We start from the raw sequence: 27,922 nt of genomic DNA on the forward strand, positions 1-27,922 counted from the left end.
ATCACCATGACCACTTTTAAAAGCAGACGTGGTCACGGTGGTTGGAGTAACCCTTTAGTCTACAAAAGGGGTAAATGTACTTCAGAACTGGAAAGCAAAACATATGAAATTGTCAAGATGAATTATATGTGCTTCTATGTACTCCTTTCCAGAGTAAAATGCCCGTATGTGAAAATTCTGATGTCACGTACCTGATAATGGAGCCCGCGGTGCTCCCCTCGTCTTCTCACGCGAACCAAACGCTTCGCACAACCGCACTGCTCCCCTCCTCAGGTCATGCGGCCTCAATGCTCAATGTAGCTACATTGCCTGAACAGGGAATACTTTATACTTGCCATTTGGCCCAGTGAACAGCTGCCTCTGCTTGTTTTGAAGTTTTTCTTATTTCAATTTTTTTTTCATATATATGGAGTTTTGACTTTTCCCCTCATCAAAATGTCTTGAGACAAGTGGTTTAACTCTTAAATAATTAAATATTTCATATTCTGGTAAATTATATTCTAGGACTAATGATGCAAACGTTTTCATTCTTCCCTCCTTCATTATATTATTTACGTCTTTGATTTTCTTTTCTCTCCACAGATCTAGTTTTAAATCATCTGTAAGAGACTCCAGTATCTCTAAATCCATATAACTTTCCAGTATTTATAATCTTTTTTCTTAATTTAAACCATACTGGAAAATTTGGGTTAAAATTGTATTTTTAATTTCTTTCAATACCAGATATCCTTTACTCTGCCAAACAAGTTTGTTTAGATCGATTTTATTCAATGACTGAGTTTCCAAGATAAACCATCCTGTTTCTTTTGCATCCTTTTTAGTTAGTATTTGAATATGATGGATTATACTGGCTTCGTAATTTTTTTTTATATTGGGGAAATTCATACCTCCATGCCCCAGGCTATTAGTCAACTGTTCTAAGTTAATGCGGGGTCTTTACCCTCTTCATACAAAGTTTCTAAAACTTCCCTGTATAAGCTCCAGCCAGCTTTCCGGTATCTTTAGTGGAATATTTTTTTTTTTCAAATAGGTCCACTTGGGGATTATGTAAGCATTGATGATATTAATTCTTCCTAGCCAACTCAATAGCAAAGTATTCCATTTTTTTTAGATTTAGATTTGTTGATCTAATCAGTTTCAAGAAATTATCTTCTACTATTCTATTTGTTTTATCAGCATTATACCTAAATATTCAAAACTCCTTTTAGCTTCTTTAAAGCCATATATATCTAGTATTGATTTATTTTTATATCAGCATCACCGTTTTCAAACATAACCACAGATTTATCTATATTTATCTTATAATTAGATATTTCACTATATTTCATTATCTAGTCCATCAAATGAGCAATAGAAACAATTGGATCGGTTAGGGTCATTATAGTGTCGTCAGCATACATACATAACTTCAGTTCTTTAGAGGCTGTTGGAATCCCCTTAATACCAGTATTTGCCCTTATTCTTATTGCTAGAGACTACATAGATAGTGTATATATAGTATTGGTGAAAGAAGGCAACCTTGGCGGGTACCATTACCTAGCAAAAACCAATTGGAACATAGATCTATTCCCACCACCCTAGCCATTGGTTCTTGATATATAGTTTTAATTGCTGCCCTCATCCAACCGCAAGAAACCCAAAACTCCAGCACACCAAACATATATCCCCATCTGATCCTGTCAAATGCCTTTTCTGCATCCAATGATCAGGTCAGAAGGGGATTCCCTGATCTCTCTCCCCAATCCAATATATTGATCAGACGTCTTGAATTAGCGCTTGCCTGTCTAGTGGGAACAAAACCAATATGGTCTTCATGAACCAGGCTAGGAAGAAGTATTTTTATCCCGTCTGCCAAAATTGCTGAAAACTGCTTAGAATCTACATTTATTAGGGAAATCGGATGGTAATTCTTAAGTTCTTAAGGGTCCTTATCCTTTTTTAAGATTGGTAATATATTCGCATATAACATTTCTTTTGGCCGTGAACCTTTTCCACACTCTCATTGAAAGCATTTACTAGATGTTCCGATAATATATCCTTATAAAACTTTTATAAAATCTGCTAGTCAGACCATCTGGGCCAGGGGTTTTCCAATTTTCAAATTTTTCAATGACGTGTTTAAATTCTGCTTTAGTAAGATGATGTTATTTTGTTCCTGTGTTATTTTAGGAAATTCCATGTGCTTTAAATATTTGGATATTTAATGTCCCTTAGGATGTTTTGGTATATTATATAGCTGTTCATAATAAGTTTGAAAAATTTTAGCTATAGTTTCTGGGTTTCTGTATATTGTCTGGTCGTTTTTGATACGTTATCCTGTTTTTCCCTGCTTTCCTTTTAAGCTTATTAGTTAACCATTTTGTTGTTATGATAAAATTCATTTATTTTCTCAAAATTTTTATTAATTTGTTCCATTTCTATTTCGTTAATGTTATCTTTAAGATCATTTAATTGTTTTGTCAATTCACTGGTTAAATATTTATTATTTTTAGATAACTAATAATACTCTATGTATAGCTCTTCCCTCAAGAATCCTTTTTCTTTTTGAATTTTACTTTTAAGTTTTATCAAATATCCTCTTACTACAGCTTGAAAATCACACCAGATCATTGCATAAGACATTCCTTCCGTTTCATTTTCTTTGAAATACAATTCTATTCGGTTTCTAATATATTTTTGATCTTCCATTCTGGAATGGATATTATCATTCAGATGCCAAGTATTAAAAGGGTCATATTTGTTTTAAATCTTTTATATCGAACAAATTATAGCAATGGATTCTCCTTTACTATAATTGTCTGAATTTGTTCTACTAAACTATTCTCTCCCAAAACCAGATCAATTCTAGATAACGAATGGTGTATTTTGTTTTCTTTTACATGATAGACTCACCATATATCCAAAAAATTATTTTCTTTCATAATATTTCTTAGAATTTTAGACTGTTTCTTTAATTGGTTACTTATTTTTCTATTATCTTTAGTTATTTTATCTAATATTGTAACCGGGACACAATTAAAGTCCCCTGTAATAACTAACATTCCTATTTTAACTTTTTCTACTCTATCGATTATCTTTTTAGATACTTTGTTGGTAATACATTTGGCAGATAGAGGTTTACAAAAGTGTATTTTATGGAGTCTATCTTACCAACTAGGATTTTATATCTTCCTTTGTTACCTACCTCTGTGTATATCTTTTTTTTGTTTTTATAAATTCTTTATTTTTATTGTGCAGTTGGTTACAGGAATAAAATAAACGCCACAACAGCGCATTGCAAGAGTGACAAGAGATAGATAGTGACATTAAGGTTTGCACATTTTTATATACATTTTTATCATCAAGCTTGACTATACGGTTAGAACGTCAATGTGAAAGTTAAGGTAAATAGAACAAGTAACGCTTAACAAAGAGGGCACAAGAGGCAGTTGTCAGTAGACAATAATCAACAATATTGTTGCAGGCTAGACTGACAGCATGTGAGTGATTAGCCAAGGTGAGTAATCAGGATGTGGGTGCCTGTTAAGGCATCAAGATAACTGTTCGCTTAAAACTAAGGTGGCAACATAGGTATGAGTAAAATTCCCTCAGGGTCACATTTTCCTACAATGGCACAAAACCTTTTTCAATGCATAGAGAACCAAATGGTGATATAATGGAATTTAGTAAGGCAAGAGGAACGGGAATGTATCAGCCGGGCACGAAGTAAGCATGTAATCTAAAGGTCAGTGCTCACTTGTGATCGTCAGTTTAGCCGATGCCTTGGTCGCTTATACATGTGTTGTGCTTCCTAGGATTGTTGGGAGCTGTGGTAATTCGGGCTTGACATCGGACACCTCTCAAGCCCCTGGTCGGTGTTCTGGGTAGCGTCTTGAAGTCATGAGCCTGCAGATTCACAGAGACCCCGTCCTTCTCCGATGGGGTGATATAGATGGCCATGGTAGTGGTAACCCGCAGACTGTTGGTCTTCTGCCCATTAGATTTATTTTGCCTGGTCTTTTCTCCCGTGGCCCTTGGTCTGGGTGAACGGACCGCAGTGGGTGCTTGCGATTTGCTAGGAGGGAAGCCCAAGGTAGGCCCAGGCGCCATGTGTCTTCCGCCGCTCCGGTTAGTTGTTTGAGGCATGGGTGTCACCTGGGAGCGCTTGCGGTAGCTTTGAGCCACCGGTAGGTTTCGTGATTTTCCCATTATGGATCGTGCTTCAGGGCGGTTGTTGGGCCGTGCCAGGGAGATGATCCGGCGCATTGTTGGTTGCAGTGGCCTCCGTTTCTGTTTTAGTGGCAGTACTGTGCCATAGCTTCGCCCTGGAGTCGCGGGCTGCTCTGGTGTGAGCGACGATGTTGGTTTCGGCTGGCCTCCAGTTGGTCCGTGCCGGCATGCGGCTATTTTGGGCCAAAAATTTTCGAATAAGGCATCAAGCCTCTCCTGCAGGGTCAGTCCGTTAGAGTGAGGCTGTGCGGTGCACAAGGCATCCGCCATCCTGGGCAATTTAGCCACCTTTGAGTATTGCCGGAATAACCTCCACTGGGAGGGGGGGGGGGAGGGGGGAGGTTTCAGGCAGGTCCTCCCGGGTCAGTATTCTGTTGCAGGCTGAGGGATTGGCCGCCTCCCTCTCGTGCGCTGCTACTAGGCCTCTTGTAGGCCGCAGATCTTCCTCCGGGGTTATCCACCAATCACAGCTGGGAGCCCCACTTGAATAGGACCCAGGGGTGTCTCACACCATTGTGGCGTCGAGGGCTGTAAGTTTTGGGTCGCTGGGTTGCCTTTATAAGTTATTTAGGAGTCAGATTGTGTGGAGCTCACAGTGTGTGCGACCGTTCCTTGCGGCTGCTAGGCTCCGCCACCCCTATTATCTCTTTAAGCCATTTTGAGAAGGTAATAGCAATTCCTCTCTTTTTTTTTTTTCTGCTCAAGAGATGCCTGTATAACTTCTTCGTACATCTCATATTTCCATCTAGTTTTCTCTTCCCTTTTCCAATGAGTCTCTTCTATCATGGCTATATCTATCCGTTCCTTTCTGAGTAATTTGTATAGAAGTTTCCTTTTAAATGGGGTATTCAAAACCCTGTATATTCATAGAGATGCACTTCAGAATTCCCAATCTATATTTATATATGTTAAATGTATAAAAAAAAGTCCTTTATCATAGTCCTCTGTGTTTCTTCCTCATTCTCTTGTGACACTTATTTCTGTGTCTTGCTCCATATGACTTTGTGTCCTGTGCAAACCAAACAAAATTAAAAAAATTAAAAATGTATTTTTCTTACCTTTCCCTTCTCTTCATCTGAATGGAACCCTATTAGCTTTTTAATCTTTTCATTTTATTTGTTCTTTTGTCCATTCCTCCAATTCCCTTGCCTCAGCGAACATGTTCTTTGTCTTTCCAGAACACTGTTATTGTTCTGTTAGGCCCCCAACAGTATCTTATATTATGCTGTTTAAGTGGCATCAAAGCTGGGGCAATTTTTTTTCTCCACATTCTTGTAAATTATGATTCTTAGTTCTACTTGCTTGAATTATTTGCTTTGGTTGTAAAGAGTATAGGGAGACCACCATATCCCTCGGACATGAATCCGTGATATTTTGCGGTTTTTCTCCCTCTAAACTTCTCTTTTCAATTTTTTGGGAATGGTTATTTTTTCAAATGCTTTTGAGGTACCATTAGCACAGGGTTTGTCATTCATCTGGTCCTTTTGCAAGAGGGTAGTGGTGATTCCTGCAGTGTTTTTTTTGTTTTGTTTTTTTGCATCTTTACCTTATTAGATAAGAAGAGACGACAGAGGTCCCAAGCGTGCAGCCCCGGCATCTCCTTGAACTGCACCAACCACTGACCCTTAGAACCACAAACTTAGAAATACACCAGCACTAATCTTCATAACCAAGTATTCAGATGCTTCCAAATATGGCCATCACTGCTGCATTAAGGGACCTTATGGACTGAACTGAGGCCCTATAGAATTGGTCTAACCATTAGGATTTCCTTAAGCATTGCAGAAGTTCTCCTGATTGATCCTTGAGCAAACATTTGTTTCTATTTTTTCATTTTTTTTGTGCACACATTTGTTTCACTATTTTTTTTTTTCTATTTTTTTTGTGGGGGCGGGGATACCCATATAAAATACAATAGGAAAATCTATTCATCTGGATCCACAGATAAGGACTATGGTTTCTGGGCAGGGGGTGCAGGTCTATTAGGATTTTTCTGACTGGTACATATGCATATTTGCTTCTGTATTGTGGTTTTCTTTATATCTATTTTTTGTATGAATTATTTTGCATTAAGCTTTACGGTGATTTGGACATATTCATACATTTTTCAAGTAAGGACTTTTACCCCAAATCATGTAATACATTACAACATTAATTACTATATCATCAGGTTTTAAACTATTGGACATTTATGATTTTTTTTCTTTTTTTGCATTAATTTATGAGTGCGGTATCATTTTGTTATTGTATAGTTAGATAAGATTTGTTCAGGTGATGGCCAAACCAATACCTCGTTAAGTAGAATAAGTTGTGCCTGTGTTGGAATTCAACATACTGGAATGGAATGCTGCCATACATGTTAGAGATGTTCATTTAAGAAAAAAAATGGAGTGGTCACTTTTTTCCAGAGCTGTACATGCACCTTGGGTCGGACAGTTAAACTCTATGATATAAAATTATATGCAGAGAGTCGTATCATTAGTAATGTTATGTAGGAGTGTCAGTTTTTGGAAAAACTTCTGGTCAAATGCCAGTGGTGCATCCATTTGAAATATGGATGAGAACATGACATTATTAGCTACCATTTTCTTGCACAGTCAAATTAAATATGCTTGTTGCGAATTTGCGTAATCTCTGACTGCAATAAAAGAAAAATAGTGAGCCTGCACATGTCTGATTTTACAAATAAATCTCATTCATTGACAAATGGGTCACATCTGACTTTGTTAGATTGTTCTCTCTACATCCGATGCCAGCTGTGCAGGGCACTTTTGTTTTGTAAATCATATAAAAACTCACGTGCCCCTTAGCTACTATTAGCTACACTAATTTATGATCACTAATTCTCTCATGAAAACCATTTCATTCATACTTTAATAATGAGAGGAGGCAGACCTGAAATTTAGATCTTTTGGAAACATGCAGATGGAAACAATTTAGTGCTAACAATTTTATGCATTTTTTTTAATGCAGGCTTCCCAACAGTCCTGATTTTAGAAGGACAGTCCTGTCCCATGGCCCTGTCCCCCATGCTAATTTTGTTCAATGGTTTCCGGCTTCTTAGGCCACTAAGAAAATGTCCATCATTAGACGTGTTTGTGCAGTGCTGAGAACGTGTGTGGGACAAGCTTGGAGACTGTCAGCTAGCCTGGCTTGAATTAATGCCAGTCTGACACGCCTCTGCTGTTTGTGGGACAGCCCCCTTTTCTGGGCAGGCCTACCCGCCTTGTGCATCATCAGTAACACAGGTTGCGTCATTGGAACAACCACTCAGGCAAAGTTAGTAGGGATGCTAATTTGTTATATTTTTAATGCATTAAAATATAGACCTCTTCACATAGAGATGGCAAATGGGGCCAAGCACATTCATGGTTCCAGGGCTGTCAATCTGCTAGGCCGTAGGAAGCCATCTAAGGTCACCTTACATTTGATCCTGCCTTGTGAATCCACCATTGTAAATTTAAGTGTACCATGTTAATCCCATAACATAACTTGATCACTTTGCCATGAGCAGTATTTGCACTGAGCTGTGCATAAAATTATTTTTAATAGTTTTTTTTATTTGAATACTTTGCAAACAGGCACCAGAATATTTAAATGGAAATAAACAATTATAAATACTGCCTGAATTTTTCAGTAAATATCCAAATTGGACAGATTTGGCTAGTTTCCCAACTCTGTGAATTGTCAAGAATCTGTGAATTTCGAAGTAGAAGCCAATATACCATGTATGTGAATAATTTTGCTTAGCTTGCTTTCTGACTGGGGAAACAATCAGAGAGAAAATACTTTAACCCATATACATCTTACAGGAACACCCGCAAGCTAATGAAACTGTGTCAAATCCGACAATGTATGTGAATGAGTGAAATACCAACCCCACCTATATGTTGTTTTTCCTCTGAAGTAAAATTAGGTGCATATCTGTTCTATCAAAGTACCGTAATAGCGACTTGTTAGAAGAGGGGAATTTACACCATTTACTATAAATACAGTTACACCTATAATCATTACTCAGCATATGATATGTACTAAGCACTTAATTTAATTCCAGCTATTAAAATGCAAGCACCTGTATTGTAATTTATTCATACTTACACTGTTTCCATGGAATGATTTTTATTATTATTTTTTTTTTTTGTTGATAAGACAAGAAGCCTAGCTCCTTATTTGTATGCTAATTCACCAAGTGACACTTTATTTTTTGGTATTTAGTGTAATATAATTATAAAGCTACATTTTATGATGCTTAAAAAAGCAGCCTTTTTATTTGTACATTTCAAAGTTGGCAAAGTGCTTTAGAAAATCTAGAAAATGTAATTAGACTCATTTAAAAATGTCTGCTTGACATTTTATCTTCAGATTTTGAATGTAATTTACATTTAGTCAGATGTACAAAATATAAACAAAACACATCTATTACGCATGCTAAAATGTATAAAATTAGTTGTTGTAAATTAAAAGGGGCACAGTAAGCAACAGCTGTGTTACTAAACTCTGTATATTGTCTCCCAGTTTTATGTCTAACCATTTAGAAGCACCCAGGGACACCCTCTTATTGGTTCCATTGATCATTTACCGTTGTTACACCACTCTCTGCAGGGTCTGAGTGCTCTTTTCGTAACACAAACACTTCTAATAATATGATTGCACTACACTGTTTGGGGACAATTCCTGTTCATATCATAAACAGCCTATTGGTCATAGTGGTTAAGTCTTTTAAAAAGGGTATGGGCGGGACCTGCGAGTTCCCACAATGTACCATTACGATACCAGACCTGCGAGTCTACAGATACCGTTACCGATATTATTTGTGTGTTGTCGTACTGGGGGGACCTGCGAGACCCAATTTCTTGCACTGTTGACTTGATTCTCGAAAATATAAAAAAAATTCAATAAAAACGTATTTACCAAAAAAAAAAAGGGTATGGGCAGTTGAGAAGTGAAGTGTATGTTAAGATATAGATGATTTCAAATGTTTTATTCAGTAGTTTAAATTTCAGACAACAGATAGATCCATGTTAAAAGTTAATTTACCAGAGTAAATTGTCAGAAATTTTAAAAACAAATCTTTAATTTGCAGTTTCATTATAGTATTATTACAGTATGATTATTTTAAATGTAATACGATGGGCATACAACTTCTATTTCTTTGCGTGTTTAAGTTGAGTATTTTTGATAGATGATAACATATGTGTGTAGCTGGAAAGAAGGTGGTCCAGTGATGAAATGAAGGGCAGTCCTTCTTGTTCTTGAAAAAGACACATAGTCAACAAATTTATACTTTGTTGCCAATAAAGGCATCTCATTTGGAATTCTGTGGAAGTGCTGGATGTTATCTGTTCTTGGAACTAGGGGCTTGGGGACCCCTAGTCAGATGGGTGGGGATTTGTCTTAGGGCCCCCACCCGCCATCCAGGGGTGGGGGCCGGGGGGAGGACGACAGTAGGTCCCCCCCTCATTATCTTTATGGCCCCCACCCACCGCTCAAGGGTGGGGCCAGGGGGGAGGACAGTAGGTCCCCTCATTGTAATTTATAGTCCCCACCCACCGCGCAGGGGTGGGGGCCGGGGGGGGAGGACAGTATGTCCCTCCCATTGTAATTTATGGCCCCCACCCACCATGCAGGGGTGGGGGGTGGTGGGGGGAGGACAGTAGTTCCCCCCTCATTATCTTTATGGCCCCCACCCACCGCTCAAGGGTGGGGGTCGGGGGGGGGGAAGTAGGTCCCCCCATTGTAATTTATGGTCCCCACCCACCGCGCAGGTGTGGGGGCAGGGGGGGGGAGGACAGTAGGTCCCCCCCCCCATTGTAATTTATGGCCCCCATCCGCCGTGCAGGGATGGGGGCCTGATAGTGTTTTTTTTGTTTTTTTTTTACACTGAGCAGCCACAGGCTGCTCACTGTTTAGTAGACATGCCCCTAGTGAGGCTCCCGCAGGGACGCATGCTGTATGAACACGCTGTCCTAACTGGCGGTATTATCACAAGTGGCAAGAAATTTAATCTACATCCATCCGAGTACAACCTGAAGGTCTCTGAATAATTCTGACTTCAATATTGACTGGTAACATCTGTATGAATTCCTCCTGATGCATATTTTTTAACAATACCTATTTTTTTCATATATTTTATTATTTGTCTAATAAACTGTTTTTTTATTCCCATCCAGTTTCAGAACCATTGCTTTTTAGTACTGCTGTTACATTGTAACAATTTTTAGCTTACAGTTCCACATACTGTATCGCTATTATATTCCCATTGTGTACTTTTTCCATCTGTATCTTTTTAAGACACAGAGTATACTATTTAGTACAAGTGCCAGCCATTCTGTTTCATAGTAATAGAGGCACCTGCACTGCACAGTTTTGCTTCGGACACAAACTTTTTAATTTTTTTTATCCATTCACTTATTCATTTATTCATTCATTTTATGTATTATGTGTCTATAAGATACCGATTTCTTATCTAGATATATCCCATTTATGCTTTTTAAGTATATCTATTTATCTTGCTTTTACCTTTTATCAACATCAGTTCCCTCTTAAAGGCACAGTACCATTGCACACCTACTCACTTTCATATACAGATATTCACCCTATCTCAGCCATATTCTAGGCCAGCTCCTGGTATCTGCACACACTATCGGTGTTTATCCATAGTAAAGGTTAAGTTAAGTCTAAATAGCCTTCTGGACCAAGAGCCATGTTAATCTGCACCCGACGCGTGTTTCACCCAACAACCGTTACCCGAGATCATCAGCTGTCAGAATAGCGCTTGTAGGCATGGAAGGTTTGAAATATTTATTGATAACGGCACCATTTACAACAGCAAGGCAGCAGGAGAACCATCTATGCCTCAAATTCACTTATATAAGGTGGAGCAAATGTGATTCTTAGACTGTGGTCCACTACCTTAGAATGATTATCCTTGGGTTGGCCCATCTATTAATATACCTTTAAATCTACGTTGATAATATTAGCTATTTTTTTGAATCTTTTTACTTGAGAGTATTGTGGTAACATGAAGCAATTCTTTGACTTGCCCTCTAATGTTTCAGTTCTTCCTAATTTTACAATGCTCAGTTATTCTTGCCTTGTTGAAACAAGGTTCACCTTTATGAAGAAAAAAATAATGTGACCATTAGTCTAAAATGTTGGGAAAGGAAAATAAAAGTAAAATGAAGTAAGAAAAATGGCCAGATGTGGGGGGAGAATAATTCATACTTATGTGGAGGGTGAGATACAAGTTTACAATGTTTTTTTGCTTTTGGAGTAGCATTTGATGATCAATAGCATGTTTTTGTTTTTTTCTAGGTGACGAAAGCATGGAGATTAAAAAGCAAATTACAGGGATGAGACGGCTATTAAATGACAGCACTGGACGGATCTACCAACGTGTAGGTAAAGAAGGAGACCAACTAAAGGAAGAGCCCCATGATGTGGATGTGAGCTGGGATGAGAGCCCCTGCACACCAGAGGTGTCACTCCACCCATCCCAGAGTTCATGGAGTGATGGACCAATCCAGAACACAGAGCTAGTAGGAACACGCTCCAGAACTGTGCAGAATCACATAAAAAGTACTGAATCTAACGGTATGGGTTTACATGGCTTTTGTTGAGTTTTTGCGCATTTTTAAAAAGTCTCTAGGAAATTACATGTCTTTGTTGAGTGAGCTATGTCTCTCTTTAGTTAAATCAATTTATCATGAACACTGTCAAACACTTAAAGGGACACTATAAGTCACCTGAACAACTTTAGCTTAATTAAGCAGTTTTGGTGTATAGAACATGCCCCATGCAGCCTCACTGCTCAATCCTCTGCCATTTAGGAGTTAAATCCCTTTGTTTATGAACCCTAGTCACACCTCCCTGTATGTGACTTGCACAGCCTTCCATAAACACTTCCTGTAAAGAGAGCCCTATTTAGGTTTTCTTTATTGCAAGTTCTGTTTAATTAAGATTTTCTTATCCCCTGCTATGTTAATAGCTTGCTAGACCCTGCAAGAGTCTCCTGTATGTGATTAAAGTTCAATTTAGAGATTGAGATACAATTATTTAAGGTAAATTACATCTGTTTGAAAGTGAAACCAGTTTTTTTTCATGCAGGCTCTGTCAATCATAGCCAGGGTGTCAGGATTACTGTTTGATCCAGCACGTAAAACTGTATAGCACGGATGACAAATAAGTAACGTATTACCGGTCCTTAGAATGGCCGGATTTAACGTACAAAGAATAGTCAAAAATACTAGCCGAGGTCAGGGAACACAGCGATGAGGAAAGCCAGGAGTCAGGATACCAGAATATAGAGAAGTCAATAAACAAAGCCAAAGTCAAAAACCAGGTAGAAAACTATAAACAGGAACGCGCTCTCAGACAACCACAAGGGAAACCACGACAGGGCACTGAGCAGGATGAGAACTGGGCCTAAATACCCCTCCTCTAGATCTGATAGGCTGTAACTGGCCTTTGACCCCAAATTAAGTTACCAGGTTTCATTTGCATAATTGCTGCTCAGCATTAACCCTTCTTTGGATTAGGTTGCTGCTCGGCACAACTTTTCCTGTGTGGACAGTAAATGTCATTAACCACATTTTTATAAGCAGATGAAAACGTGACACATGGGAGGTGTGGCTAGGGCTGCATAAACAGAAACAAAGTGATTTAACTCCTAAATGACAGTGAATTGAGCAGTGAAATTGCAGGGGAATGATCTATACACTAAAACTGCTTTATTTAGCTAAAGTAATTTAGGTGACTATAGTGTTCCTTTAAAGTAATTTTGTAAACATTGTACATTTGCTTCTTCTTTCATCGTCTAACAGGTTTGTTATGGTTGTATGAAGCAGAGTTTGAATGGAGATGGAAAGATAGAATGAATTGTAGAGCAGTAGCAATTCACAAGACTGTAGAAACAGTTTTAATACAGATGCGAGACCATGGGAAAGATTAATAAGCTATAGTAATGAAACTACCTGTAGTGATTAACTTTGGAATTATTCATCAGACACAGTATCACAGTATCAGACACTGATCTCTGTTTCAGTGCATTGATAATTTAAAGCCCACTTGTATAATTATTATCTTAAACTTACAATCTTAAATCCATTTATCATTCTTGAATTCAATTTTTATTGGTATATCCATGGCTACCAAAGAGCTATTAACTTTGTTAAAACATTCGCAAACCTATCATTCCAAAACCTTTTGGATGCACCTTTACCATTATTGGATCGATACTTTATCTTAAACATACAATCTTGTGATCACAATCTTGTCAAATTATCTTCAACACCTAAAACAACTTGTAAAGGACTTGAAGACCCATAACAATTAACAGTTGTTTACAATTAACCAGTCTGCTAAAATAATTCTAGGTGTTAGGGTGTTAGCAGAATGAGACTTAAAAAAAAAACTCCCACAGACTTAGTGTTGTGTACAAGCAATGTTACCTGTAGATTACTCATTAGTCCAATTAAAGGACAGATAAGCATTGTAACTAAAATACAACATAGGAAAAATAATAACATGTATATTACACACATACACATCACCTGAAATGTGCTTTTCGAGGTTACTTAAAGAACCATGTACTGCACTGTATATAAGAAATATTCTTGGTCAATGAAATATCTGTTACATTTTACATTAAAGGAACACTATAGTCACCTAAATTACTTTAGCTAAATAAAGCAGTTTTAGTGTATATATCATTCCCCTGCAATTATACTGCTCAATTCACTGTCATTTAGGAGTTAAATCACTTTGTTTCTGTTTATGCAGCCCTAGCCACACCTCCCCTGGCTATGATTGACAGAGCCTGCATGAAAAAGAAAACTGGTTTCACTTTCAAACAGATTTAATTTACCTTAAATAATTGTATCTCAATCTCTAAATTGAACTTTAATCACATACAGGAGGCTCTTGCAGGGTCTATCAAGCTATTAACATAGCAGGGGATAAGAAAATCTTAATTAAACAGAACTTGCAATAAAGAAAGCCTAAATAGGGTTCTCTTTACAGGAAGTGTTTATGGAAGGCTGTGCAAGTCACATGCAGGGAGGTGTGACTAGGGTTCATAAACAAAGGGATTTAACTCCTAAATGGCAGATAATTGAGCAGTGAGGCTGCAGGGACATGTTCTATACACCAAAACTGCTTCATTAAGCTAAAGTTGTTCAGGTGACTATAGTGTCCCTTTAACATTGACAGTGCACTGTCTATAACCTTGAACCTGTACTATAATTGAAAAGCCTGCAAAAGCAATCTTTTTGTTTGTTTACTTTTGTAGTTGTAATTACCTAAAAATCGAATTATTGCAAGATTAAAGGGATACTATAGGCATCCAGTTGATCTCATTGAAGTGGTCTGGGGGCACTGTCCCTGTTCCCTTAACCCTGCAATGCAAAACATTGCAGTTTTGAAGAAAAAGAAAAGTCTGCCACTAGTGGTTATCTATCACAGTGTTTCCCAACCCAGTCCTCAAGGCACACCTACCAGTCCAGGATTTAAGGATTACCCAGTTTTGTCTACGGTGTTTTTTCTTTTTTTTCTAAAAACACCTTAGACAAAACTGGGTAATCCTTAAATCCTGGACTGGTAGGTGTGCCTTGAGGACTGGGTTGGGAAACACTGATCTATCAGGCAGCACCTAGAGACGCTTCCTGTATTTACATGGATTTTGACTCCGTGAAACAACTCTGGCCATACTCATGCTTTGCGTGAGGATGTCGAACATCTTCAAATGCCCCATGGGAAAGCGTTGGGTCAGTGCTTTTCTATGTGGAAGGCCTCAGGCGCAGTGCTTGCCACGCATGTGCATTAGGTTCCCTCATTGGCTGACTTTCGTGGAGGAGCAGCCCGGCCCAGAGCTGGGATCATTGCTGCTGGAATCAAGTAAAATGGCTATTTAACCCTTTATCCACTAGTGGAGGGACCATGGGGGGCTGCAGTTACAGAGGGACAATATAGTGTTAGGAATACATCTTTGTATTCCTAACACTATAGTGTTCCTTTAATGAGTAAATCATAGGTTAGGCTTGATTTCATAACATTTGTAAAAAAAAATTGATCTCGGCAGATTGCAACAGTAGATTGATCTGGTAAATTTGCATTGCGATCGGAATAAAATCGCCGGATGTGAGAAACATTACCAGTGCTGGTTTGTGATATTCTTTGAATTAAATTTTTCATTTAAACATTAAATGTTTATACACCTAAGCAGTGAGTGTGTGCTATGCTTAATGGAATCTTTTTTTGTTTAAGGTGATATACGAATGGGAAATTCTCTGCCAGAGTCAAAATGCTGCACTTGTAACTGCCAGCCTACATTACATGCCATCCTGCAAGAGCTAAAAGCAATGAGAAAGTTCATGCAAGTTCAAGCAGGTAAGTTACAAACAACAAGAGAGTTCTTTTTAAAGGCTTCTAGAACTGTCAGCACTTGGAGCGTTTGCAGGATCACTGTTAACAATGTCAAACATTGGAGAGTGGGTAAAAGGCAAGCTGGACATGGGACAAAAAAAAAAACTAGGCTCCCGTGGTTGTGCCAACAAGGGAACACTGCCATGAGGTAGTCACAGCTTTACATATAAATTAGTGTGCGCAGAGCTTGTGTTGGATCAATCACACCTAACGCACTCACAGTGTAAATAACCTATGCAATTTATGGACACAAGGATAGTAAGAGGCAAGTAGTTTGCCATGTTGTCCTGAAGATAGAAGTATGCTCTACACACAAGCCAACATGACACTGAGTAGTAATGTGGTCACAATGCTTATCAGTGACATCACCAGGGCCGTCTTTAAATCTGATTTGGCCCTGGGCAAGAATTTGATACGGCCGCCTGACCCCCACTCTCTGACATGCAATCACGCTCTCCACTTCCCAACGCAGTAGCGGAACCATTTCCCCATGCTTGCAGCGTCGTATTTAGCAGTGAGTTGTGTTTGTGTGTTTGACTGGAAGCATGTTTGTGTATGGAGTATGTTTGTGTAAATGTAGGGGTGTGTTTGTATGTGGTGTTGGTGTTTGAATGCAAGCATGCATCTATGTGTATTTTTTGTTTGCTTGTTTTTTTAAATGCTGGGGTGTGTTTATATATATTTTTGGTGTTTATGTATTGTTGATGTTTCAATGCAGGACTGTGTTTGTATGTAGTGTTGAAGGTTGAATGCAGGGGTGCACTTGCGTGTAGTGTTGGTGATTTGAATGAGGAGATGTCTGCACATGTACACATAGATTTACACACACACACACACACACACTGAAACACATGCAGATACACAGACATAAACACTGACACTCACACTAACACACATGCAGATACACACTGACACAGATACACACACTAACACACAGACACACAACCTGACACACATACATAGACATATATACAAACACTGACACATATGGATACTCAGACACACTGATGCATATATTGACACACATGCATACACAGATAAAATTACTGACTATATACAGATGCACACACAGATATACACACACAGGTACACACACTGACAACATACAAATACATACAATGATAACATACAGATAAACACACTGACACACATACAGACACGCAGATACACAACCTGACACACATGCAGATACACACAGACCACATAGAGAAACATAAATATACTAAATACAGATACACCGATATACATACTGACAACAGAGATACACAGTGACAGACATACTGATACACACACAGACACCCTGACAGACATACATACACAGACATACTGACACACATGTACAGTTTACATTTTTACACACTGACAGACATACTGACACACTGACATACTGACAGACAAACTGACATGCACACTGACGGACAAACTGACACGCACAGACAGACATACTGACACGCTTAGACAGACATACTGACACACAGACAGACATACTGACACACACAAAGGCCCTGACAAACATACTGACACACGCACAGACATACTGACACACGCACAGACACATACTGACACGCACAGACACATACTGACACGCACAGACACATACTGACACACACAGAGACATACTGACACACAGACATAGTGACACACACACAGACACCCTGACAGACCTACTGACACACACAGACATACTAAGACACACATACTGACACACACAGACACCCTGAAAGACATACTCACACACATACTAAGACACACACAGATATACTGACACACACAGACAGACATACTAAGACACACACACACACACACACACACACAGAAATGGTGACACACACACACACACACAGACAGACATACTCACACACATACACACATACTAAGACACACAGACATACTGACACACACAGACACCCTGACAGACATACTGACACACTGACACACACACACACACATACAGAAATGGTGACACACACAGACACCCTGACAGGCATACTCACACACATACACACATAGTAAGACACACACACACATGCAAAGTTTACATTTATAAAGCCAGCCTCCAGCCTACCTTATGGGTTCCCTGGGGTCCAGTGGCAGGCTGAGGTCGTTGGGAGTGTGAGGCTCCTGCACTCCAGCTCCCTCCTGACGGCCTCCTCCATCCCGCGCGGCTTCACTCTATCTGGGAGGAAGTGACTCACGGCAGTCACTTCCTCCCAGCCTGCTGCGGTAAAACAAGGGGGCCCGGTCGCGCTGTTAAAGGGCCACAGCGCACGACCGGGCCCTCTTAGTGTGTGGGCTCCCGGTGCAGCCGCAGCACCGGCGGGCCCAGGGGGCAAATAAAAAAAAATTGGGCGGACAGCGCGCCCCACACGTTAGCTGCTTTGGGCCCCCCAGGAGTGAGTGGGCCCGGGGCAGCTGCCCCGTTTGCCCCGCTTTAAAGACGGCCGTGGACATCACAGCAATACAGACTGATGGTAACCAGCTTACCTTAGACATTTTGTTTGTTCTTCAAAAGATCTGTGTCAGACAGGTTCTTAATTGTGTGTGTATTTGCAAAATAATAGCAAATATTTTTCCTAGCTCAGCAATTTTGGCCTATAAAAGTTGTCATCTGGCTCTATCATGCATTGAATGGCCATGCAAGATGGGCTGCAATTCTCACTAGAAGTAAAATGGAATCTTTCTTCAAACTTACATGCCATTTATGCATTTTGTTTACCCTTTTTGAATATGGTCAACCTTTCTTATTACCTAAAGCATAGACAGATTTCCACTAATTCTGGGCACATATTTCTGGTTTCCTGCACAGTGGAAAGCTGACAGCTACTGTGAAAATTCTAGACTCTGCTGGCTACATCAAATGCTATTTACACCTTGTTTGATCAGTAACTGTTCTAATGGTTCTAATGTTTTGATACAATTCAGAAATGGGCATCACCCCACTAAAATGCTGACAGATTTCAGCTACACCAACTCTACTTTGCTTAGATGAAAATAACATTAATCTGCTTGCATTATGATTTTAAATTTATTTTATATTTTTTTAAAAAGCTACCGTGTCATTTTAACCTTTGCCTCTTCAAAGTCACAAAAGAGAGTGCCCGGGTGCTGTCTCTCCATTTAGTAATACACAATTTTCAAGCAGTTTAATGCTGAATAAGTTTCCCTAGCCACCCACAGCCTATCCCCTACTGTAAATATGTCAGACAAGACATATATTATACATTTCCTTCTAGTCATACCTTGTCATACCAATTAATACCAGAAATGGTCAATAGGATAGGCTGAAAGCGGCCAGCTGACACTCACAGCCAATCACAGTGTCCGACTGAAGCTCAGACTAATTCTTCCACACTAGCCACTTGCCACTGATGCCTCTGCCCCGGTCTACCTGTGAACTGCCCACTGTCTGCTGACATCATCAGAAGTGGTGGTCTGAGCCAATCACAATGCTTCCCAATAGGATTGGCTGAGACTGTAAAGGAGGCAGATCAGGGGCAGAGCCAGCACAAGTCAAACACAGCCTTGGCCAATCAGCATCTCCTCATAGAGATGACTTGGATCAATGCATCTCTATGAGGAAAGTTCAGTTTCTGCATGCATTAGGTAGGACTGCTTAAGGAAACACCTGTATTGGTCATCTGAGGAGTGGCCAGTTGAGTTATCACTAGGCTGTAATGTAAACACTGCATTTTCTCTGAAAAAAACGTGTTTACAGCAAAAAGCCTGAAGGGACTGATTCTACTCCCCAGAACAAATGCAATAAGTTGTAGTTGTTCTGGAGACTATTGTGTCCCTTTAAGGTAGCAAAAGATAGGAGTCAGACAGCCATGTCTCCAGGAAGTATGACTATCAACATAAATAGTCAGTATATTCTATTTTAAAATTAACTATATTTCTCCTTTCCTGAATAAAAAATATAATTGTAGAAGTAAGCAGCCACACAGGCTATTGGTGGAAAAAAGAGGTAAGACCTATCCTATCACCCGTCTACTATGCTCTAGGAGCTAGGACTCCCTACAAGGTTCATACTTGCAATAAAATGCCCTACATGGTTTGTGGATAGGATCACACTTTTTGTGCCAAGACAGGCCTAGTCTAGTGAACCACCAATCCGGCTGGAACTAACACTGTTACAGATATATTATTAAAGTTATAAATGTGTCTTTACATTTAAAGTTATCTTTTAATTTTGTTTCTTTTAAATTTGGCTCCGCAAGCAGACGTTTCATAAGTAGTATACTACTTTATCCATCTATATATATCTCACAAATGCCGCTGGCATTCAATTTCTTTAGATTGTATTCAGGACGTTATAATAGCTGATATGACCACTCAGACAATAGTCTAAAGTGTGGAAGTTGAGTTGTTTTTTTTTTTTATAGTTTGTCTGACCGGAGGCTTATTTGTGATTTCTATAACTCAAACATTTATTCTGTAATATTCTGTAATTTTAGAATGCGGTATTGGGCTTCTATGCTCATTGAGCAGCATGTTAGCTGCAGTTTCCTTACTACAGTTCTTATTCTACAGCTGATGTACACTATCTGTGTACCTCTCAATAAAACCAGATTGACACAAATAAATGAATAAATGAATAAATAAGCAAATCAATTGGATATTATATAGTTCAACCAGGAAACATGCCATTGTCGATACCCTTTCATTCTCGTGAGTCTACGAAAGGCCTGGGAGTCTGAGGGTTCTGTGCAGTATCTTAGCTGTTCCTAGAATCGCACTCTTCCACTCTTCTGGACTGTGATCTCAGATGTCCCACCTGGAATCTGTTGAAGCCAATCGCCCAACATAGGGGTCACAGTCCTGAGTGCTCCTATCACAACTGGGACTACTACCGCCTTCGCTTTCTGCATCCCTTCTAGCTCTTCTTTCAGTCCTTGGTATTTGTCCTTCTTATCATGTTCCTTCTTCCTGATGTTACAGTCACTGGATATTGCTATATTCACTGCAGTCTTCCATTCCTTGTCAACCACCACGTTGTCAGGATGGTTGGCCAGTACATGCTTCTTTGTCTAGATCTGGAAGTCCCACAGGAGCTTAGCCCTGTCATTCGCAACTACTGATTGTGGTATCTCCCATTTGGACTTGGGCAGCTCCAGCCCATATTCTTGGCTCTTGCCTGGTGTGGTGACCCCCATTGTGGTGTGCCATTTAAAGATACCATGGAAATCTCTGTCCTGCCCAAAAAAAACCTTACTGATTTAATTTATGATTCTGCTATATTAGAGCTTTGAAAGGTTTTAAAATGGCTTGTCACTGAAAGACATTTTTGTGTGGTATTTCCTCAACTCTAGTAAAGCAGCAATACCTGTCTAGAGTACACTGATCAGTATTATTCTGTCTGTGCTTTTAGCCTATGGGTTTATAAAAAAAATAACCAACCATTCTATTCTGTTCTATTATCTAAGCATTTTTGCAAGCTGAACCACTTGCATTCTATAGATTTCACAGAAGATGATTTATGAAACATTCACATCTGATGAACCATCTTATTAAAAGTACCTGAATATAAAATGCTTTTAAATTTTCTTTAAAAAATATTAAAAATGAACTATGACAAGTTCAGATAACTAGGTTAAAGTCAAAGGGACACTCCAAGCACTATTATTATTATTATTATTATTATGAGCATTTGTATAGTACAGAGCTTTACAATTCTAGAAAGGGATATATGAGGTGAAGAAGGCCCCGCTAAAATGAGCTTACAATTTATTTATTTTTTCCAATTTGTACTTTTTTTTTTTTTTTTCAAGTAACTTCTGGGGTACAGAAAGGAGGGGACAACATCAAAGGCATAGTTATTTTACATGGCATTACACAGTTCACATACTGGATGTTCTATCGCATGGTTTCCAACATGTGTATGTAATTTGCCGTTTGTTATGTGCGGCCCTTGCGTCAACATTTGTCTTGGTCTACTTGGTTCACTGCACATGAGCCTATTGTTGTGGTTGAGGGGTATTTCTGTCGTGCATGGCCCATCATACCGCTAGGGATCTTGCCCCATTTGCGCCGGCAGTCTCACGTTTCGGCATGGCGTGTGTGTCTGTTAGGTCTTTTGTCAATGGGAGCTGGCCCTCTGAATACCACTCTGGTTCATGGCACGTCAGCTATCTTATTTTCCTTGGAGTCGTGTACATTTCTCTGTGCGGTGGGCCACGTTCTAAGGTGGTGATTTTCCTTTAGTGTTTGGGAGGGATAACTGGGGGTGACTTGAAGGGAGGCTTGATAAGCGCTTGTACCGGGTTGATGTTACGTTGGGGGTCTAGCTTAAGAATGCGTCTGCTGTTGTGGGGGGCTTCCCTGGGGTGGCTAACCTGCAGGGTATGTGTGTTGGGAACTTTGAATTTGTGAGTCCTAGAGTGTTTGCGTTGTGTGGGTGGTTGTAGCGCAAGCTCTTTTTCTGTTCAGGATTCAGTTAACTCTGGTGAGATTTGTTGCTAGTAGATTGTAGGCAGGTCTTTCACATAGTGGCTATGGTGGGACTCATTTTCCTATTTTTGTTTGGTTCCACATAATGAGTTCGTAGTCCACTGTTGAGGACATTAGAGTTGTAATTTCGTGGGAGGAGGGTAGGTTGGGGGTCTTCCAATATCTGGCAATCAACGTTGACACAGTGCTCAAGAGGAGGAATATCATTTTCCGAGTGGGCTTGGGGATGCCCTCTGGCAGGACTTTGAGTAGGATTGTCTTCAGTGGGCGTGATCTCACGGATCAGAGTTATGACTTCCCTCCATAAGGTGTTCACTCTGTTGCATGCCTACCATACATGTAGCATGGTGTCCCTGTGTGATTGGCATCTCCAGCACGTATTGGTCGTTGCGGGGTACATGGAGTGTAGGCGGGAGGGCACCATGTACTACCTACATAGTATCTTCCATGACGTTTCAAAGTGCGTGGCGCATGTTGATAATCCCTTGTGTGCTGTGAAGATCTTCTCCCATTCTCTCGGATGAATAGTGTCTTGGAGGTCGATTTGCCAGTCCAACATAAATTTCCAGGCAGTTTCTTCGTAGGGGTTTGCGAGATTATAGTAGCATTGATGTGCACTGTTGTTCAAACTTCGTGATGGAGGCTCGTAGTTACTACTTCCTCACTTGCATCTTATTGTTAGTCATAAGTGCTTTGATTTGAAGGTAAGTGAACGTATAGTTCGAGGGGAGTGCAAATTCTGTTTAGTCCCATTTTGGTATTGGAACGTGCCGTTGCAGTTGTATAAGGTTTTTGTTTTTTTTTAAGTGCGCACAATTATAACAGTTGCTTATGAGGTACCCCAAAGGCAGTCCTCTAGCACGTTAGGCACAGTTTAAACATAGGGGTAGACAGTAGATCTTGCACACATTTTTTTTTTAGGTAAGGCTATAAACAGTAATGATGTACGTTGCTTAGATAGTTTGAAAACATAACATATAATAACATCGCTTTTTGCTTTCTACGTAGTAAGTTAATATGCTGTGTCAGATTCTATTCAGATACATACAAGATTATTCTGATTCAAGATTAAACAGATAGGCTACACATGCTGCCTGACACACTTTAGTTTAAGATTATACTGCTAGGTCTGGTCTTATAAAACAAGTGGTCAGGGGACCGGATTAATTACACTGTTAAGAAATACTTGCTGGAACATATTAGCTTATGGGTCCGTCGTTTCGACCGCTGGTACCGCTGATAGTCCACTGGGCACACTGTCCTGTTGTGGTAAGTATGCTGAGTATTTTGCAACTTGGTGTCAGGCTGTCCCCTTGTCTTCGATGTGTCACCCGATTCCCTTACTGGGCGCAGCTCGTTATTTGCCGCCAATGTTATCAGGCCTGGCCTCGCAACAGGAGGTGGTGGACAGCTAGTCCACGGCATTCTCGCTTGGTGTGTGAGTGCTCGGCCCTGGTCGATTTGGGGGACGGCCACGAGGAGGTCCCGTGGGCTTTTCCTTGTGGTTTGGGGCTGGTGGCAGAACGTTGAGGTTTGAAACCTCGCTGTAGCGGTGGGCAGAACGCCGATCCTCGGCTTGTTTTCTCTGCCGGCAGTGTCGCCTCCGCAGCTTTCACCTCTGTGGTGTTGGCAGGTTGGTGTGATGTAATTGTCAGCCCGTGGGAGGCCTCTCAGGCAGTTTCCGCTGCCCGCTCGGTGTGCCTTGTCTGGCTCCGCTGCTTGCCCTGCCTAGTCGAGTGGTTGGGCCCAAAGGGTGTCGGATGTGGTTCCCAGGGCGTCTGGTGTATTGGCCTTAGGGCCTGCTGAGGCAGATTGCGGCAGCGACGGACCTCGTGCTGCGGAGCCTGGTGCGGTCACCATCTTGAGCGATTCCTTTCCCGCATGTTGTGGTGGTATTGCAGGGCTCGCAGGGTGTCCCCGGGGTGGGGGGAAAGGTGGTTCGTGGGTGCCCTCTTGTCAGCCAGAGAACCAGGAGAGCGTCCGTCTCTCCACGGCTCCCACCCGCACAGGCTGCCGGCCTCGCTTTGGTCCGCCTTGCCCGTAGAGCCTAGTGTCGGGTATCCCCATGTGCCATGCCGTCTCCTTGTTTCGATTATTGCATGGATTCAATAAACCCTGAATCTTGGCTCTAGTCTCGGGAGCCCTCAACATGTGCGTCCATTCTCTTTGATAGTCAGGCTCCGCCCCCCTATTGTATAAGGTTTTAATCAGGGCTGCCAGGGACCACGAATGAGCTGAGCATAGTTTGTCTCTGCATAAGTCCCAAATTTTCAACAGGTGCCTGGTGGTGGGCAGTGTGTTTGGGGAAATTGTTCTCAAATGTTGGGGTGTCCAGAGCATGCATGTTAGATCCTGAGTTTTACAGCAATGTCTTTCTATTTCAACCCATTGGGAGGTGTAGCTGGTTGAGTGGACACTGACTACATTGGTTAGGTGGGCTGATTGGTAGTATGCTTTCAAATTCGGGAATCCAATGCCCCCGCATTTCACATGTCTCAAGAGTAGTCTTTTAGGCACTAGAGGGTGTTTCCCTCCCCAGCTGAATTGTAGGTGGATCACTTGCAGGCTTGTATAAGTATGTTTGTGGTATTCTGATTTGCAGGGATCTGGAGAGGTATAGAATCTTGGGCGGGATGGACATCTTGATCATCGCTATTTTCCCCATCCTGGACAGGAATGTGGCCTTCCAGGTCTAAAGCTGCCTTGCAATCTCCTTTAGGAGTTTGGTGTAATTTGCGGAGAATAGATAATTGTCCTTTTTAGTAATTTTAATACCTAGGTATACGAGGTGGTCTTCTCTCCAATCAAATCGATAGGCAGACTTCAGTCTCTCCAAGTATTTGGGGACGTTGAGGCACATTGCTTGTGTTTTGGTAATATTGAGTTTGTAGTATGACTATTGGCTGTATGCATGGAGTGCACTGTGAAGGGTGGGGAGTGTAATGAGTGGTTGTGTGAGTGTTAGTAGGATGTCATCTGCAAAGAGATTGAGTTTGTACTCAGTTTGGCCCACTGTCACTCCATGTATGTTGCTGTTATTCCGTATGGCTATGACCCAGGGTTCCAGGGCCAGAACATAAAGGAGGGGGGAAAGGGGACATCCATATCGAGTTCCGTTAGTGATCAGGAATGGCTGTGAGCAGAATAATGAACTCATCACTGTTGCCGTGGGGTTACTATATAGGGCCTTAATTACTGAGAGAAAGAGGGTTGGGAATCCGTATGCTGTTAGGGTTTCGTGTAGGAAGTGCCAGTTCAGGCGATCAAATGCCTTTTCGGCATCCAGAGAGAGCATAATGCTCTCCTATTTAGTATTATTTATGAGTTTGTATAAGTCTGGGACTTTCCTTGTATTATCCGAGGCCTTGTCTGCCTGCTATGAAGTCCTTGGTAGGTGTGTACTAGGGTCGGTAGTATGTTTTTAAAGGGACACTCCAGGCACCCAGACCTGTGTACTAGGGTCGGTAGTATGTTTTTAAAGGGACACTCCAGGCACCCAGACCACTTCTGCTCATTGGAGTGGTCTGGGTGCCAACTCCCACTACCCTTAACCCTGCAAGTGTAATTATTGCAGTTTTTTTTAAACGGCAATAATTACCTTGCAGGGTTAAGTCCTCCCCTAGTGGCTGTCTATTAGACAGCCACTAGAGGGAACTTCCTGCTCTATAGGTTTTTCAGGTTTTCTGTGCTAGAGCGTCGCTGGACGTCCTCACACTGTGTGAGGACCTCCAGCGTCGCTCAATTCCCCATAGGAAAGCATTGAAATTCATTTTCAAAGCGCTACGGAATCTGTTGGCGCTAAATAAATGGCAATAATAAATAAATAAATTTTCAATGCTTTCCTATGGGGTGCGCTATTAGGTCTCCTCGGCCGGCGGGCGAGATCAGTCTCGCCCACCGGCCGACGTAAGCAGAAGGAGGAGCGGCGGGGGAGGAGGAAGCAGCGACGTGGGACATGTCGCTGCCTCTGGTAAGTCACTGAAGGGGTTTTCACCCCTTCAGCAACTGGGGATGGGGGGGTGGGAGGGAGAGGGACACTCCAGTGCCAGGGAAACGGATCGTTTTCCTGGCACTGGAGTTTCCCTTTAAGTCTTTCTGCGTAGATTTTTGCATAGAGCTTAGCATATGCGTTAAAGGACCACTATAGTGCCCTGAGGGTGCCCACACCCTCAGGGTCCCACTCCCACCGGGCTGGATGGAGAGGAAGGGGTTAAACACGTACCTTTCTCCAGCGCAGGGCTCCCTCTGTGCTGGAGACTCTCCTCCTCCTTTCCCCGTCATTGGCTGAATGCGCATTCTCAATGCTTTCCTATGGACGCTGGCATCTTCTCACTGTGAAAATCACCTAAAAGCTTGGTAATTGTGACCACCTGAAGGCTTGGTAATTGTGACCAACAAATGGATTGTCAAACCTCTCAGTCTTTAGGGGTACTCAAAACCCTTCCCCAAGCCAACAGATAAAACACAGATAGTAAGGAGGAGATCTTCAACTAAAGAGTAATATGTTTGAGCAGATTTGATCTTGTAGTACAAGAAAGTATAGACATGCTCTTTCAAGCTAAACAGAAACTAAAACCTGACTGCTTCACACTGGTTGTTAAAAAAAAACAGAAACTTGAGTAACAATAAAAATATAAATTATAATTATTAAACTCCTTCGTAAATACACCTAAATCAACAAAAATATATAATAAGTAGAGCGCCGAACCCATCCTTATACAAATGTATTAAAAACGCCAAAACTCCCAACTTCTGAGAAATACACTCTTTCCCAAAAGTGCTACTTTCTTATTCACATAAATATTTGTGAACCACAATTTCTACTAGCGTGCCAGGGTTCCACAGCAAAAACAACTGCATAGATAATACAATTACAAAATCAATCAAAACAATAAGTGAATCACAGTTACCCCTAAAGTGCAATGGTAAAACCAACTGCATAGATAATATAATTATTAAATCAATCACATAAATAGACCCTTATCAATATAACAAAGTGCACTAGTGTATTACCCTAATTCAAATCTTGTAATTATAAATGTGCAATAAAAATCATGCATGCAAAATATTCATATATTCATATATATACAAACCTTAGTAGAAAAGAAAAAAAAAATACAACAGTTCAGCTTGCACACAACAAAAATAAACAATAGGTATTTCAATATACATCCTTTTGTGTCCAACTCACATTCTACAGAGCCCAAGAATGGCTCTCTGCTATATGTATAGGAGTCAGTCAAAGGAAACTCCCTCCCTCCTCTCAACAATAAACTACAAAAACTACTCTCCTGAATATGGGCAATGTATATATGGAAGAAAGAGAGGTACAATACTGTAAACATATTTCACATATATAGAATGATTGATAGAAGTCACCAGAGCATTTTAAGATCAGCTCATTGATCAGCAATTCGCTGTCTGTTGTAGAGGTGACACCTTACCACCCATGTCTACCTTTTACATTATCTTGGAAAAGAGACGACTCTGAATCCAATATATTCTAAAAAGATAAGATTTTTATTTTTGTTGGTATTACAACTTTTTTAACCACTAAAACTACATAATGGTATTATAACCATGAAACCAAATAAAACCACAGACTAAAGTGTCCAAACAGTGGCGTACACATGACCCATGGGGCCCCGGTGCGAAAATTGATCCGTGGGCCCCCCCCCCTCGCGCTTACTCTGCGCGGGCCGGGCAGCAACACATGGCGGCGGGCACCTGGTCGCAGGGCTGCGATCGTGGTATGTACGCCAGTGCATGCAGATGCACACACACTTAAAGGACCACTACAGACACCCAGATCACATCAGCTCAATGAAGTGGTCTGGGTGTCAGG

General features: G+C 40.7%; 1 protein-coding gene across 2 annotated transcripts in view; it reads left to right on the forward strand.

Annotated features, from left to right (window-relative positions):
* The window catches only part of BEND7 (BEN domain containing 7), a 146,177-nt gene that overhangs the window by 71,309 nt on the left and 46,946 nt on the right, over positions 1-27,922 (forward strand). For both annotated transcript variants that reach the window (XM_063448214.1, XM_063448215.1), the window contains exons 3-4: positions 11,524-11,802; positions 15,472-15,594. In XM_063448214.1, the coding sequence (XP_063304284.1) occupies positions 11,524-11,802; positions 15,472-15,594 (402 nt within the window). The remainder of the gene's footprint in view (positions 1-11,523; positions 11,803-15,471; positions 15,595-27,922) is intronic.

Source organism: Pelobates fuscus, chromosome 3, assembly GCF_036172605.1.
Source record: "Pelobates fuscus isolate aPelFus1 chromosome 3, aPelFus1.pri, whole genome shotgun sequence".
Classification (NCBI taxonomy): Eukaryota; Metazoa; Chordata; class Amphibia; order Anura; family Pelobatidae; genus Pelobates; species Pelobates fuscus.